The sequence below is a fragment of the Dendrobates tinctorius genome, unplaced genomic scaffold (assembly GCF_039654945.1).
Source record: "Dendrobates tinctorius isolate UK_male_01 unplaced genomic scaffold, ASM3965494v1 ptg000039l, whole genome shotgun sequence".
NCBI classification, from domain to species: domain Eukaryota; kingdom Metazoa; phylum Chordata; class Amphibia; order Anura; family Dendrobatidae; genus Dendrobates; species Dendrobates tinctorius.
This window is the reverse complement of record NW_027361707.1, coordinates 6,735,081-6,752,299: the sequence shown is the minus strand read 5'-3', so window position 1 is coordinate 6,752,299 and position 17,219 is coordinate 6,735,081. Positions and strand designations below refer to the sequence as shown.

The window sequence follows — 17,219 nt, the reverse complement described above, 5'->3', positions numbered from 1 at the left end:
TAAATCATAAGGGTGTGTGCAGACGCTGCGGAATTCGCTGCGGATTAATCCGCACGGATTTTGCAAAAACCGCAGATAAACCGCAGGTCAAAATACCTGCGGATTATCTGCGGTTTTGCCTGCGGTTTGGTAGTGCGGATTCACCATCTCCACAATGGTGGAGATAGGAACCCGCAGCGGATTCCGCAGAAAGAATTGACATGTCAATTCTTTCTGCGGTTTCAAAACCGCAGCAAATCCGCGCGGATTTTTCCGCAACGTCTACACAGCGTTTTTTTTTTACCATTCATTTGAATGGTACTGTACACCGCAGCTAAAACTGCTGCGGGTCCGCAGCGGCCAAAACCGCTGCGGAAACACAGCGGAATCCGCAGCGTGTGCACATACCCTTAAATTCGATTTTTATTTCTATTTTCTACATTCGCATTATGACGGCTTTATTTATTTATTTTTGTGAGAGGAAGTAGCATTTGTCCATGGCACTATTTGGGGGAAGGGGGTTACAGACAACTTAATACCTATTTTCTAATTTGGCACAAAAAATGTAAAAAAAATATTTTGGGGTTGAAGGGAGAAGGGTTGTCATATTCTGAAACCCATAACTATATGTGTTGATAGACAGGAGATGTATTGTTAGGGCTTGTTATTCTCGGGATAAGCTATAGTTTCCATTGGTGCCACTTTATTCACACCTCACTGTGTCCGGTACGTGTGGTGACACTTACACACATAGACTCATTCAAATGTATGGGTCTGTGCACATGTCAGTGTTTTTCCATGGACCGCGCGTCCATGTGCAAAACACACAGACATGTCCGTTTTTTTCCCGGCAGCACGATCCGCGATACGTCCAGCAGATGTGCACAATGATAACACGCAGATGACACGTACTGGCGCCTGGGAAAAAGCAATACAGTCAGTGCTGTTCCCAGGTGCCGGGTGCTGAATCTAGCTCTCATCATCGTCACCTGGTCTCCCTGCAGTCAGCGCGACCTGGTGACAATGATGAGAGTTAGAGTCAGCACCCGCTGTCTGTGCATCGCGCTTATTAAATTAATAAATAAAAATGGCGTGGGGGTCTGCTTTCATTTTCCTAACCAGCTGAGGAAAAGCCAACAGTTAGGGCTGGTGTTAATATTATGGGATGGGGCCGATAGTCATAAAGGTTTCCAGCTTATTAATATCAGCTCACAAGTATTTACTTAGCCTTTACTAGTTAATATAGGGAGGACCCCCCCAAATAAAAATGATGTGGGGTCCGGTCTAATAATACTAACCAGCAAAGGCTAAACAGACAGCTGCAGGCTGATATTAATAGGTTAGGAAGAGGCTCCCTACCAGACTAAGAACATCAGCCCTCAGCCACCCCAGAAATGGTGCATCCATTAGATGCACTAAATCTGAGACTTAGACTTGGCCTGGTGTGGTAGCAAATGGGGTAATAGTTTTAGGTTTAATGTCAGCTGTTCTGTGTCCGCTGACATCAAGCCCTGGGGTTTGTAATGGAGAGGCGTCTATCAGACACCCCCATTACTAACCCCATAGTCAAAATGAATTAAGACACATGCAGAGAAAAGTCCATAACGCTCCTCACCTTCTTTTACCCATTTATTACCCAAAAAATAGAAATAAAATATCAAAGTAATTCTCACCTGTCTGCCGATAATCCATAATGCTGATATCCCACAATGATCCGTATGGGTTGGTGAGCGGTCACATCAGTAATGCGACCTCTCTCCACGACAGCTGGAAGACACTGAGGTGTCTGCTTTTCCCAGGTGCCGGTATGTATCACACTGATGCGGCACACGGGCGGCAAAATGGGGGAATCTTTATCCTGATTAGAATGGAGCAGCAGATCAGACACCGAACCGCCGCTGCATTCATTCGCCTTCTGCTGGAAAAAAATTGGGCACAGCCCAATAGAGAAGGATTGGAGCAGAAGTGGTGCACACGAGCGCTGCCGCCTTCTACCAATCGGTGCAGGGCCGAGCGGTTGGACCCCCCACTGGGATTTTCTTCCACGGTACCTGTACAGTGAGGACGGTATAATCGCAGATGTGTCGCCACAGCAGAAGAATGGCCAACATCTACCGAGCACGTGCCACCTGCCATAGAATAGCCACATGCGTCCATGGGCGGCCAGGCAGGTAAAGCCTCTAACATGCTAAGTGGGACGACTACTCTGGGGACACTATCGCCCCCTCAACTAGTCAAAGCCTCGTTTACAGATCATAAACGGACTTTAGAAATACTTTTTTTTAATAAAGATCTGTTCGTGAGTCGAATGTAATACAGGGACTGATAGGCAGGGTGTCTATATATGGAGACACAACTGCTGCTGGGTCTGAAGGCAGCTGACAGGTTCCCTTTAAATCCAGAAATTCAAAAATATAGAAGTTAAAGGGGTATTCCCATCCCCAAGATCCTATCCAAAAACGTAGTAGGTGTAATAATAATAATAATAATAATAGCAAATATCTCCAATTAGAGATGTAGTATAGTTCTTCTGATTCACTATGTCTCTTTCCACATGTGCAGGGCATTGCAGGACCTTAGGTATCCATAGTTACGACCACTAGAAACTAACCGTCACTTCATTAGTGGAAGTAACCGTGGATACCTAAGGTCCTGCACATGAGGAAAGAGAGATGATGAATCAGAAGAACTATACTACGTGTCTCATTGTAGGTAATTGCTACTATTAGTATTATATTTAGTACATATGGGGATAGGATTTTGGAGATGAGAATATCCCTTTAATTAAAAAAAATTAGAACGTTTTTAAAATATTATATATAAAAAATAATATGAATAAAAAAATGATTTTAAAAAGTTTTTTTTTAAAATAATATGCATAAAAGATAATGCGTTTAAGGCCACGGTCACACGGTCAGTATTTTACCTCAGTATTTGAGGAAAAGTATAAGAGAGACTGGTCACCACTTCTGTATTTATCACCCACTGCTGGTTCTGGCTTACAAATACTGAGGTGAAATACTGACCAAATACTGAACGTGTGAACGACGCCAGTGATGGAAAGGTAATAAAGTTACGGCTCTTGGAAGAAGGGGAAAGCACGGGTCCACTCGTGAAGGGGTTAATTATGTGCAGAAACAAAACCCAAAGAGAGGGGAAAAAAAAGAGAAAATGCCCTCCGCGCGGTGCCTCATGGGTAAGATCCTGCTGTGACCCTTTCTCTCACACACCAATCATCCACAATGTCACAGCGCCCGGCTCTGCCCATTATCAAAATGGCCGCTCGTATAGTTTTGCGAGCCATTGCGCCACCGCTAATCCAAAATGGCCTCTAGAGCGGCACGCGCAGACGCTATCACGTGTCATGACGTCATCGCGTAAGCTCCGCCTCGTTAACCGGCAAATTGTGTCTGCGCATGCTCAGTGAAGGAGCTTGAGGTGGGGATTGTTCTGGCAGCCAGGACATGGGGCAACATTTATCCAGGACTCATCCCCGGGACTGATCTGTCACTGTCACCCCCCTCAGCCGCCGCTCCGCCCGTCCTGACAGCATGGCCGCCCTGCTGGTGAGAGGCTGCGTGCCCAAGTCCTCCTGGGGAGCCCTGTGGAAGCGGGGAGACACCGGCAGAGGTGAGGAGGAGGCCTGGGAGCCTCAGTGTCACACACAGGCTTGGGTCAGAGAGATATATATATATATATATATATATATATATATATATTAGTGGCTTTTTATGGTAGGAGGGATCGTCCGCCCTCACAGGGGACTGTAATGAGGTTTTCTTACTGCACATAAGACTTTTGATGAGTTATATACTCTCCGGTCAGACCATCGCAGGGAGCTCGCTGACAGAGTCTTAGTTGACTCGATTTGCAATCAGCGACTATAAAAGTCAAACGGAGCAAAGCTTTTCACGCAAAAGTGATGTTGGGCCCCAAAAACACCCCGATAGATGATAGTGTCCTCCAATGTGGACAGCTCCTTTCAATCCTTAGCTGTAGTTGGAACTATTATATGTCCATGTAGCATTATCAAAGGCGAGTCCAGTAATACCTGCACATGGCAGCTGCGTTAGTCAGAAATCAGTGATATGCAAATGAGGCCGAAGAGCTAGGGTAGATCCGAAGCCTCTGTCGCTCCAGATCTACCCTAGCTGTTCAGCCTCATTACATATCACTGATTTCTCACTAACGATTCCTTTTAATGGGGTCCCTTGGTGAATGAAGCAGCGGCCTGCTGACAGGCGTTAGTGCATGTGTGGTTAGGACCTCCAGAGGCCGCCTGTCTTGTTACAGCCCTCTTTAAGATTACTTTAGATTTGATACAGGAGGCCGCTCCTCACCACGGCCACATTACACAGGAGCCGCAGCTACTTACTGGTGGAAACTGGTTCTGCTCTGCTATAACACGAGCTGTGCAAGGTCTCTGGCCTCCCAGTAGTTACCAGTACCTGCTTAAAGCCAGACTGGGATGACTGGTGGTTCTAGGCCTGGAGACCTTGGCTGCACCACTGAGAGGTTGGTGGTCCGATGATGGGGGGGGCTTCTCCTGCCCTGCGTCATCCTGGAGGGGATTTGCCTTTTTTTTGTCATCCTCGCTCCCGATGGAAGACATTTAAAGGGATTCTGTAAGATTAGAAATCGGGCCGAGCGCAACTGAGCTGCAGTACCTGGCACCACCCATTGAAAAGGGAGGCGCCGCTCCTGCAGAAACGGAGCAGAGCTTGTTCTCGCGTAGTAAGTGTCTGATTGCGGATCCGTCTCCTTTTTTGTTTCTTTTCCAGGTCTTTTCTCGGATCGCGTTTGTCTTGGCTGCACTTCCTTACGGTTGATAAATCATCGGTGAGTGTTTTATCTCCCCCCGTGGTTGTCCGCCGGTTTATACAATTCCTTGTCTTTACAGTGTCTGTACTGTAATTATGGCCCCGGATCTGCCGACCACCTATTGTATTATTGGGCCCCCCCCCCCCCAAATACAGATGTCAGAGGAGATGAGGATTTCAACTCCCTGATCATTTAGTTCTCAGAGACAAAAGCCACTGGCTACTGAGAATACCTGCACGCTCAGCTGAGCCGAGCACGCATATGTACGGGATGTTTTGGGATTTGGACGTGTATAGTGTATGACCAACCTGCCGGGTCTGCTCTAGGGGTCCGCCACAGCGCCCAGCAGATAGCACTGCAGGCATCTCATGCAAGGAAAGGGCTCTGGGGGGGTGTTGTGGTGTCTCTCTAGATTTTTTAAAAACTGGTAACATCCTGTTCTTTAGTCACCTGACCTGTGAAACCTGTGATTGTCTGCAGTGGTCAGATGACTAGGACAGGACTTGAACACTTCAAGTAGCACGATGTCCCTTTCGTCAGTCGTTAGACCACTGCAGCCAATCACAGACGTCAGCGGTCAGAAGACTGCAGAACAGACCTCATCATTGCCGGAGCCTCCCAGCGGGGGACAGTTCAGCTTATTTTTTTTTCTAATATTTTCCACCTTTAGCCGATCTTTTTGGGATATCTTGAGTTGCTGATTTTGGGGATCCTCCCGGCAGCATTTGCCCGTCCCTTTAATAACAGGGAATATTCCTGGTTTTTCACTCTCTTATCCGTTACTTCTCCATCTTTTCTTTTGCTCCCAGGACGTCTCCCTTTCGGAGTTGCACTGCCGCGCGGCCGGTTTGCATTTGGCTAAGGGACGGGGATAGCAGCTCCTCACGGACTAACGGAACCCAAAGAGCCTACTCTAGAGTCCACGCTTCCTCCCCGGCATGGACAGGCGCGGCCGACGGTCCGGGACCCCACTACGCCTCGGTCCGGGGCTTGCACTCGTCCAGTCCCTTATTCGACGACTCCGTGATAGAAAAATCCTTAAAGTCTTTGAAGGACAAAAATAAGAAGCTGGAAGAAGGCGGCCCGGTGTACAGCCCCACCACGGAGGTGGACGCCGTGAAGAAGTCTCTAGGACAGAGGGTGGTGGACGAGCTCAAGCACTATTACCACGGCTTCCGGCTTCTCTGGATAGACACCAAAATCGCAGCCCGGATGTTGTGGAGCATCCTCAACGGGAGTAATTTATCCCGAAGGGAACGGAGACAGGTAAGAGGGGCCGGGGGGACGCGGGGCGACTGCAGCGTTGGGAGCGTCCGCCATATTGGATCTGTAAAGCGAGCCCTTGCATGTGCGGCGGTGACTGATCTGCGTCCCGGCTCGTCCTTCCCTGCGACATGTCTGCACACAGGCGGCTGAGTCACCCGGGAGCAATTCACTAATTGTTCCCAGCAAACGGCAGGACGGGCTGCCAGCGCTGACGTCTGTCATGCTGTCTGGGATATCAGATCTGTGTTACTTAATGGGGCGAACGCCCGTGTCCCGCGTCCCCGAGCACCTATAATCCTCTCTACACGGAAGATTAGCAGTCATTTAGTATGTACGGTGCCTGATTCCCAAGGCAGGACTGGGATGGCAGTAGGGATTGGGGTAATGAGGGGGATCGCTGGCTTACCCCGGACCTTTCCTTTTTAAGGGATCATTGTAAATTTGTCCTGGACTAGGACATCAGTGTTGTATGGACGCCTGGCGTCCGCAGCGGTCGGCTGTTTTCAGGTCTCTCTCCGCAGAGTGTACGGAGCAGCAGTGCCCCAGTGGTCATTCCTGGGTACCGTAACTCTGCTCCTATTCAAGTGAATGGGAGCTGAGCTGCAGACGGTCACTACACCGTGTGTCCCAGCTCCGTACAGTCACCGCAGGACCTGGTGAACAGCTCATTGGTGAATGTCAGGGCTTGGATCTGGTATTGTTGAACGATTTTAATAATGGGTCATTGGTATCTTTGTTGTGGACAACCCCTTTAAGGAACTGTCTCATGAGTTGGAGCTCAGTCCCAGCTGGTTCCATGCAATAACTAGAATAGCTGCGACTACAATGGACGATGTGTATGATATCTGATCCCTCAGTGGTTTGTTCACTTTGACGTAACAGCTGATTACTGGGGAAGGGAGTCCCCCCACCACTGGCAGCTTTCTGCCTATGCACAGTGTACACAGCTGTCAATCAGTGGTGTGGGCAGGGTTATACAGGGATCAGCAATCAGAGCTCTGCTATATCTGCAGCAGAGAAAACTGTGATTTTTTTTATCACAACTGCAGCAAGCAGCCCAGTTAGTGACCCATAGCTTTGCCTCTTTGGGTGGTCATATTTGAACAGTGATAATGGGATGTGAATACTGTTATAAGCCTCCTGGTGTTTGAAACTGCCGTTTTTTTTTTTTTTCTGAAATTTTTATTTTCTATACAGGCCTTATCCGCTGGCAAGTGCTACTTGTTAGCGACAAATATTACATTGCAGCACTGCAGGCATGCTCCGGCAGCGCCTGGTAACGCGGGTCAGGTATGCCCTGGCAGTGCCTGGTAACGCGGGTCAGGCGTGACCCATGGACCATATGAATCGGCTACTGATTCATGCTGCCTATGCAGGGGTTCTAGAGAGACTGACTAGTCTGGCCGGCTTCTCTCTGCACCACGCCAGTAATGTATGTACATATGGGGAGGCCTGTCAGTTTTGGGTAGAGCGGGGTAGAGAGAATCCAGCAACACAAATTTAGTGACAGGTTCCCTTTAAACTGTCAGCAGAGTCCCCACGCCAGAGGGCAGACATCACCGATGCTGGAGTGGGGAGTGTCGGGGCAGCACCTCTTCTCTGCCGGTCACTTCTGGTCCCTGGAATCCCGCATGAGTTTTCGTGGCCATGTAACCGTGATGTCACTGAAGATCCTTCTCACCCCTTTTTTTTATTTTTTCACCACATGCTCTGCAGTAATCAGACTTGCATTCATCAGTGCAGTTTTTGCTTTGGGTCGAATTCACTCATGGAAGGTTTTGTTGCAGAATATTTCTGCGACCTCTAGTCCGTTCCACTCATCCGAAGAAGGTTATTCCTCAAGTGGAATGGAGCTGATGAGACAGTCGCAGAATTTTCTACTATAAAATCCAACCTCTGATGTTCCTGTTTCAGGTCCACACTCGGCGCTGGTGGAGGAGAAGCAAAATGGGACTAGGATGTTCTAAGTGGCGAAATAAATCTTTTCTACAATGTGTAACTCGGATAGGGCTGATTTACCGTACGTCTGGCACCCGTTTTCTGTCCTTGGTATCACAGCCTTGGCACAGATCGGCGTATGTTGTGCGCAGCTCATGACTCTGATCCTTCATCTCTTCTATCACGCGTCTCTTGCAGTTCCTGAGGATATGCGCTGACCTCTTCCGACTGGTCCCTTTCCTAGTCTTCATCATCGTCCCATTCATGGAGTTCCTACTCCCGGTTGTATTGAAGCTATTTCCAAATATGCTGCCTTCCACTTTTGAGACCACTTCAAAGAAGGTGAGTATCTGACCCAGAGGACCGCACCGCTCTTGGATTTAAGGATGAGTCTTCCCAAAACTAGATGCAGGATGTTCCTCCTTGTCATATTTGCTGTTTTTTTTTTTCTTGCACCCCAGGAGGAGAGGTTGAAGAAAGAGCTGAGAGTGAAGCTGGAGTTAGCAAAATTCTTGCAAGACACCATTGAGGAGATGGCGCTAAGGAACAAGGCCGCCAAAGGGAACGTGACCGCGGAATTTTCTAACTTTTTTCAGAAGGTATGATGCCCCCCAGTAATGAACTCGCAGACACCCAGCACATTGTGGAAATGCTACCCAACATTCTGCAATCATGGGTGCCTAACATGGGTGCATTTTGCAAACTACTCTGGGATTAAAATACTGATTCCAACAAAGGTCTAATGTTCCTGTATAGCCCCCTGTCCCCTCTCCCGAACGCCGCAAAGGCTTTAATTGGTTAAATGATAACACGAAGAGATGTCCCAATATCTCCCTAGAGCCATCTTCTCACCAGAGATCTCTCGCTGCTCACGGTTGGGCGAGGACGGCGATGGTAACAGGCTGTGGTTGGTAAGGGGAGTTGATAACCTGAGGAAAAGCACCTGTGTTCCTCTACCGGGTTGTCCAGGGGGCGAGTGTTGACAGCATCAGGCTGTGATTGATAAGAGGGGTAATAACGTGAGGAAAAGTTCCTGTATCCCTCTACCAGGTTCATAGGATTCTGTGCAGGGGAAGGGCTGTAGAAGTTTGTGATTGGTAAGGAGAGTTGATAACCTGAGGAAAAGTTCCTGTATTCTCTTTCTGGTCTTTGGAGGCTGTGAAGGGGTCACCCCTCATTCAGATCGCAGCCTATTACCCCTATATAGCCTCCAAACAATGGGAAAGCGGATACAGGAACTCTTCCTTGGGATAACACTGTACTGTTACACAGCATCCTATGGATCACAAAGAGGGCTACAGGAACTTTTCTTCAGGTTATCGTCCCTCTTAAGAGTCACAGCCTGAAGAAAAGTTACTGAATCCCTCAACCAGATTCATGGGTTGCTGTGCCAGGGGAAGGGGTGACCATAAAAGACTGATTGGTAAGGGGGGTTGATAACCTGAGGAAAGGTTCCTGTATCTCTCTACCAGGTTCATTTAGATGCTGTGCAGGCGGAGGGATGACAGCAACAGGCTGTGATTAGTAAGAGAGGTAATAACCTGAGGAAAAGTTCCAGTATCCTCTTTCCCATTCCTTGGAGGCTGTAAAGGGGTCATCCCTCATAGAAATCACAGCCTATTACCCAAAGAATAGGACAGCGGACACAGGAACTTTTCCTCGGGATAACACCCATCCTTAGCAATTGCAGCCGGTTACTGTCACAGCATCCTATGAATCAGAAGGAGGGCTACAGGAACTTTTTTCAGGTTGTCACATTCTCCTCTGCCCATTCAGAAAATACATACATGCTCAGGCAAAGTGGGGACCAGCAGGAATGGCAATTGGCTGACAGCTGAGGGAAAGTAAGCCTGTACAGACCTACGTATAAGATGTGACCAGTTTCACGCCGGGCCAGTTGGTGCATCGGAGGTCACAGAACTGTGCGGAGAATGAAGAGCCGCCAGCAGCTGACTTATCTCTCAATGTCCTTTGTCCTTAAGATTAGAAATTATTCCCTGGAAAGGATTCTGCCTCTACAGACAACGCCTTACATAACAGGATCTTATTAACCATTCACTGTTCAAATGCGTTTTATTTATTTATTTTTTTTTAGAAGCTTCACTTTTTTATGTTGATGGAGCGATGTGAGGTCTTTTTTTTTTTTTTTTTTGTATGACAAACTCTAGTTTTTTTTTTTTTCTAAATCAGATAAATTTTTATTTAACCAAAATACAAGGTACAAAACAATAGAAGAAAATTCTCAATGAGAACAACATTAACAATGGTCATTAGTTTCAGAAGTTCCCTCCCTCCCTTCCCCTCCCCCCATTACATACAAGAGCAGCAAATAATGCATGGTGTAACCTAAGATCAGGGTCATCTTCTCTCCACCCAAGGTGTCCACAGTGTCTCAAATGTTCTTATGATTTTTCTCTTAACGTAAATGTTTTTTTTCCATATTCACAATAGTCAGACGGTCTGAAAAATTCCCTCACCGTCGGTGGATCTTCATTTATCCAGTGTCTGGCGATCAGTTTTCGCGCAAAATATAGTAATCTAGCTATTGCCACTTTATATTTATTATGTACCTTGAGCTCCTCCACATATCCCAGTATACACACCACAGGATCCCGCTCAATCCTACAACCATACGCTCCTCCTATGGTGGTACTGAGATTATGTGAAAAGCCCGGACAACCCCTTTAAGCACCGCTGTCCAATATGGGTTCAGATTTGGACACTGCCATAACATGGGTTAAATCATTTTACAGATGGAACAGCACACCAGATGTTTTTTTTTTTTTTTTCACTTGGGAAAAGAAGCAGTTGAAGATTATTTTTAATATTTTAAAAACTTTTTTTTTTCTCCTTCCCCCATGACAGCACCATGGAGAGATGGGATCCGCTCTTCAGGGACAAGAAACCTACAGATAAAAAGGGCGGCACCTCTCCCTCGCATCAGTTGGTTTCCTGTCCCTGACGGGGAACCTTCAGTTCGGCTGTACCTGGATGAAGATGGTCCGGTTCAGGCAGCGAGGCTGGTGTGGTGCCTGAAGCCACCACTGCTGGGACTGAGGGGTATTGCAGGGGGGTGGAGTGCAGTCCCTGCACCAGATCTGGTTGCAGGGCTTAATGGTTTCCGGCCAGTGCTCGTGCAGACACACTGGGGACCTCCAGTGGGACATTCTAAGGAACCAGGCCTCATTAAAAGGTCACTTAGAGGGACACATGACTCTGTCTTTGACCACTGTTCGTTTCCTAAATTGGTGGGGAGATATCATCAATCTGTCCAAAGGGGTCCCTTGGGTAATGAAGGTGTCCCAGGTAGTTACCACCGACGCAAGCCTCGCTCTATGGGGGGCTCACCTGGGTGACAGGGTTACTCGGGGGATTTGGAGAGGACAGGAGCTCGAGGTATCCTCAAACCAAAAAAGAGCTGTTGGCAGTAAGTTATGCCCTGTTAGAATTCCTGGATACTCTGCGAGGTCATCATGTGTGAGTATTTTCGGACCATCAGGTAGTAGTGACCTATATAAACCATCAGGGGGGATCCAGGTCACGTGCTCTAATGGCATAACATCCCAGATTTTCAGTTTGGCTGAAAACAATATCCTAATCCTATCGGCTCTACACATCCGGGGGGGGTAGAGAATAAAATGGCAGATTTTCGGAGCCGCACTCAATTAAGACGGGGCGAGTGGGCTCTGAATGAGTCTGTTTTCGAGCAGATTGTGGAAATGTGGGGCCTCCCGGTCATACAACTGTTTGCCGATATCAACAACAAAGAGGTAGAGTATTTTTGCTCCCTAGATCCCAGAGGGAACCCACAGACCCTAGATGCCTTTATGATCCCATGGAATCAGAGCCTTGGCCTATGGCCTTTTCTCATCCCAGCAGTTCTAAAGAAGATCAGGGAGGACAAGGCGAGAATAATACTGATAGTCCCCTTTTGCCCAAAAAGAACTTGGGTTTTCTTGGCTGAGGATCATGTCGATCACCGATCCTTAGGTTTTACCGAAACTTCCGGACTTTCTTACTCAGGGACCAGTGTTACACCCTCAGGCAGCAAACCTTCATGTGACAGCATGGAATTTGAAAGGGCGCTGTTAAGGGATAGAGGGTTTTCACCAAATTTGGTTTCTACCCTGCTAAAGAGTACGAAAATTTTTACCACTAGAGCTTATGGTAAAACCTGGAGGAAATTCCTATCCACGTTATGGTAAGAATCCAGGATGGGGTTCCAATTACGGCAATCCTGGAATTTTTGCAGAAGGGGTTGGAACGAGGCCTGGAGACCAGCACCTTAAAAGTCAATGTTGCAGCCCTAGGGGCCCTATATATTCAAGACATAGCAGGCAATCCATGGGTAGCGCCATTTATTAGAGCCTCTGTAAGATCTAGGCCAAGAAGCTAGCGCCATGGGAATCTAGTGTTATCATCCTAACAGGTCCTCCATTTGAACCTCTAGATTCGGTCCCTCTCAAAAGTCCTGTCACTCAAAACGGTCCTTGTGGCTTTAACATCAGCCCGGAGGGTAAGCTACAAGCAGGCCTCATCTGCAGATCTCCCTTCATGAAGAACCTAGATGATTATATGGTTATTTAAGGTATGACCCCGCTTACTTGCCCAAGGTAGCCTCTCGTTTCCACAAATCCCAAGAGGTAGTCCTTCCTTCCTTTTGTTCTAACCCTAAAAATAGGGAAGAAGAAACACCTTAGATGTTAGAAGATACTTGGTTCATTACCTGGAGTCCACCCAGGGGTGTAGGAAGGAAAGATCTTTGTGTTTTCAAGGGCCTAGGAAGGGACTCAAGGCCTCCAAAAAAGTACCTTGGCTAGCGTGTAACTAGGAGTTCCATCTTGTACATAGGTCTACACATACTTTCCCTCAGCTTGTCACGTGCATTAGATATTTGTTAGCCAAATGCCACTCCTGCTGATCCCCCATATGCGTGCACAATTTAGCTGAGCATGCATGTATCCTGCAAGTCCAGAGAGGAGAAAGCAGCTGCCATATGCCCCTGCCGGCAGCTTATCTACCCTGAGAGCAGAAGAATTAGTGATCATCCTTCCTGCCCCCCCCCTTCCCAAAAACTGTGCCCTTTTTATGTAAGTTTCCCTAGGGGATTTTTACCTGTGAGGTTGACGGCAGCATTAAGAGATGTCACAGCTAGCTAGCTCCAGTCGCTGCTGTTAGAGGCCTTGCGTGGAGCGGTCTCAGCTCTTCTGCCCCACTCCTTACACCCACTCGGTCTTTATGATAGGTTTTTACCTCCATGGAGCTGGGTAATACCTGCTTCTTATGTTGTGCACAGATTTTTAACCACAAATCGCTAACCTGTTAAATGACTGCTACCTCTCCTGATCTCCCTGCCCCAATATATGTGCACGCTCAATTTTGCTGAGCGTGCATGTCCTCAGAATCTCTCCTGAGAATGGTGTATGGGAAAGCCACACCTATAGGAACGTGATGTGTGACCCATGAGGCTGTTCCCCCTTCCCTTACTTATAGACCGGCACCTGAGAGCGCAGCAGTTTAAGGTATCATCTATTTTTGTACTTCCAGATCCGGAGCACCGGCGAGAGGCCCAGTAATGAAGAGATCGTGCGCTTCTCCAAGCTGTTTGAGGATGAGCTGACCCTCGATAACATGATGCGGCCGCAGCTGGTGGCTCTGTGTAAACTCCTGGAGCTGCAGTCCATGGGGACCAATAACTTCCTCCGCTTTCAGCTGACCATGAAGCTGCGGACTATTAAAGCAGATGACAAGGTGAGCGACGCGCGTCACAGACTTAACATCCTTCTTGGAGGATCCCGCCAGATAGGAGTTCACTGGATTGAAAAAAATGCATCTTTTTTATAGAAAGTCAATTGATGAATTGCCCCAAAATATCTGGAAACCCCTTAGCCCACCCACAAATTAATTAAAAAAGCAACCAAAAAAAGAAACTTGCATAAAATAGACTTTAGATAAGACGCAAATGTAACAGAAGAATTTAATGGAAATCGATAATAAAATCCACAAATGCAGTAATGAATCGGACCCACAGTGTTTAGACGGGTGAGCACATGCTGAACGTAGCGAATAATCTACATCAACTAAGAAAATTTAAATAAACCCCGATGTGGGACATATATTTGCTAGGTGGATGAATGGTGAACCATTCGGAAAAACACTGAAAACCAAAAGGAGAACACCGAACATATGGTCCAAAAGGAAGAAATGTATTGATAAAAGTGTGTTTTATTAGAAAAGAATGGCATACAGCAGGACTGCATGCAAAAAGGTTTCTAAGTTTCAGAACGTGTCCATCAGGTGCGCACACCCCGACGCGCATTTTGGAACATTGCCTACAATCACTCTTACACCTATATCTATTATAAGATTTATTTTTTATATATATATATATATATATATATATATATATATATATATATATATATATATATATTATACACACTAGCTGAAGAGCCCGGCGTTGCCCGGGCATAGTAACTAACTGTGGTTAGTTATAGAAAATTATAGTTATCCTCCATCCCATAGGCCCGTGCCCATATACTCATCATACATATCCTCCATCCCATAGTCGAGTGCCCATACACCCATCACACATCCTCCATCCCATAGTCCCGTGCCCATATACCCATCATACATATCCTCCATCCCATAGTCCCGTGCCCATATACCCATCATACATATCCTCCATCCCATAGTCCCGTGCCCATATACCCATCATACATATCCTCCATCCCATAGTCCAGTGCCCATATACCCATCACACATCCTCCATCCCATAGGCCCGTGCCCATATACCCATCACACATCCTCCATCCCATAGTCCCATGCCCATATACCCATCATACATATCCGCCATCCCATAGTCCCGTGCCCATATACCCATCATACATATCCTCAATCCCATAGTCCAGAGCCCATATACCCATCACACATCCTCCATCCCATAGGCCCGTGCCCATATACCCATCACACATCCTCCATCCCATAGGCCCGTGCCCATATACCCATCATACATATCCTCCATCCCATAGTCGAGTGCCCATATACCCATCACACATCCTCCATCCCATAGGCCCGTGCCCATATACCCATCACACATCCTCCATCCCATAGGCCCGTGCCCATATACCCATCATACATATCCTCCATCCCATAGTCGAGTGCCCATATACCCATCACACATCCTCCATCCCATAGGCCCGTGCCCATATACCCATCACACATCCTCCATCCCATAGGCCCGTGCCCATATACCCATCATACATATCCTCCATCCCATAGTCGAGTGCCCATATACCCATCACACATCCTCCATCCCATAGTCCCGTGCCCATATACCCATCATACATTTCCACCATCTCATAGTCCCGTGCCCATATACCCGTCATACATATCCTCCATCCCATAGTCCAGTGCCCATATACCCATCACACATCCTCCATCCCATAGTCCCGTGCCCATATACACATCCTCCATCCCATGGTCCCGTGCCCATATACCCGTCATACACATCCTCCATCCCATAGTCAAGTGCCCATATACCCATCACGCCTCCTCCATCCCATAGTCAACCATTATGGCATCATAATGCGAACGGTATATTTCCACCTAGTGGTCCGGTTTTTTTTTTTTTTTTACATATAATATTTATCCTGTGCATGAATTATCTTTTATTCAAGTGCAGGCACCTTTTTGCATGTAGAGCTGCCATATACCGTTCTTTTCTAATAAAGGTATTTTTATCCCTTCACTATTCTGCATTTCTTCCTTTTAAGACCGTATGTTCGGTGTTCTCCCTTCGGTTTGTCAGTGTCTGGACGGGGCACAAATCATGAATGACTTTACTCTGTCGCCTCATTGGGGGACACAGAACCATGGGTGTTATGCTGCTGTCCACTAGGAGGCGACACTATGCATAATCTGAAAAAGATTAACTTTGGCTCCTCCTCTGCAGTATACACCCCTGGACGGCGTCAGCCTTCTCCAGTTTTTGCTTAGTGTCGCAGGAGGCACACCTAAGAATTTTATTTTACTCCGTCTTTTTCCTGGATTTTTTTCCAAAGGACTACAGATGAAGAAAAGCGGGTCTCCAGCGAGACTCCCAGCATGGCTCCCTCCTCGGTCCCCCATTAGGGGTACCCGGTTGAGGTCGAGGTGGCTATTCCCCATGTCGCTCCCTCCCCAGTCCCTCGGGTCCTGGTTCGAGGTCGAGACCCCCTTCCTTCCCCAACCCCTTTGGGGTCTGGGTTGAGGTTGAGGAGAGGATGAAGACCCCTGACGGTGACAGACGCACCCTCCCTAATTCCCCGCAGGGGGCATTAGGTTGAGACGTCTCAGGTAGGGTCGGAGTACAGGCATCATTCCGCAGCTTCCAGGGACCCCAGACCAGCTGAGGGATCCTGTTGGGGCCGGGGGAGGGTGCGGACTGGATGGCACAGCAGAGACAGGGCTTTTCTGCTCCCCTGTCTCTGCAGCAGCAGTGGCTCCATAGCGCTCCGGGGGCCCCCCATACAGGAACCGCTACCCCTGCTACCCCCACCGCTATCCAGTCGACCATTCTGGGGGGGTTTGGTACAAAACCGCCCCCCCCCCCGGACTACCGCGCCGCTCTGGAGCCCTCCTGGGCATCAGGCCTCTAATTTAGACCGCGGCTTCGGCCTAGCCGAAGCCGCCGCCTTTTCCCCGCCCCCCGGCCCGCCCCCTGGATGACTAAAATGACACACTGGAGTGTCATAGAAGGGGCGGATTGAGGCAGAAAGGGTGCGTTTTTACACAGCCCAGCGCGCCCTTTTCAGCTCTCCGCCCCCTCCTCCCTCTCCTCAGAGTCCCGGTGGCCATTTTTTTTGGATGAGATCCAGGAGAGGAGCATCACAGCAGTCTCCGGGGGGCACAGAACTGGGATCTGTCGGCGCTGGACCTAGGGGCACACCGGTGGGGTAAGCTCACAGCTGGGTTCTCATTACTCAGCTGTGAATCTATACTTCCTATAAGGCTATCTGTGGGTTCCCTCTGCGTAGCCACCCCTGTACGATCCCTTATAGCCAGCCTCTGTGTACTATGCCGGGCTCAAGGAAGAGAACCAGGCAGGAATGTTTCTATGCATTCTGCACAGCCTGCAAAGCCACGCTCCCTAGTGGCAGCACGTATCCGCACTGCCGGGACTGCATCCAGAACTCTGGGTCAGAACCCCAGGGAGTCCCTACTGACGCTTCAGT

General features: G+C 48.1%; 1 protein-coding gene across 2 annotated transcripts in view; it reads left to right on the top strand.

The window, feature by feature from the left end:
* Positions 1-3,352: 3,352 nt before the first annotated feature.
* Positions 3,353-17,219, top strand: part of LETM1 (leucine zipper and EF-hand containing transmembrane protein 1) — a 64,318-nt gene continuing 50,451 nt past the window's right edge. Inside the window, exons 1-6 of one of the 2 annotated variants that reach the window (XM_073574437.1) lie at positions 3,353-3,609; positions 4,761-4,818; positions 5,610-6,066; positions 8,203-8,346; positions 8,466-8,603; positions 13,552-13,755. In XM_073574437.1, coding sequence (XP_073430538.1) covers positions 3,531-3,609; positions 4,761-4,818; positions 5,610-6,066; positions 8,203-8,346; positions 8,466-8,603; positions 13,552-13,755 — 1,080 coding nt within the window. In that variant the 5' untranslated portion in view covers positions 3,353-3,530. The remainder of the gene's footprint in view (positions 3,610-4,760; positions 4,819-5,609; positions 6,067-8,202; positions 8,347-8,465; positions 8,604-13,551; positions 13,756-17,219) is intronic. The other variant, XM_073574438.1, reaches the window with a different exon arrangement.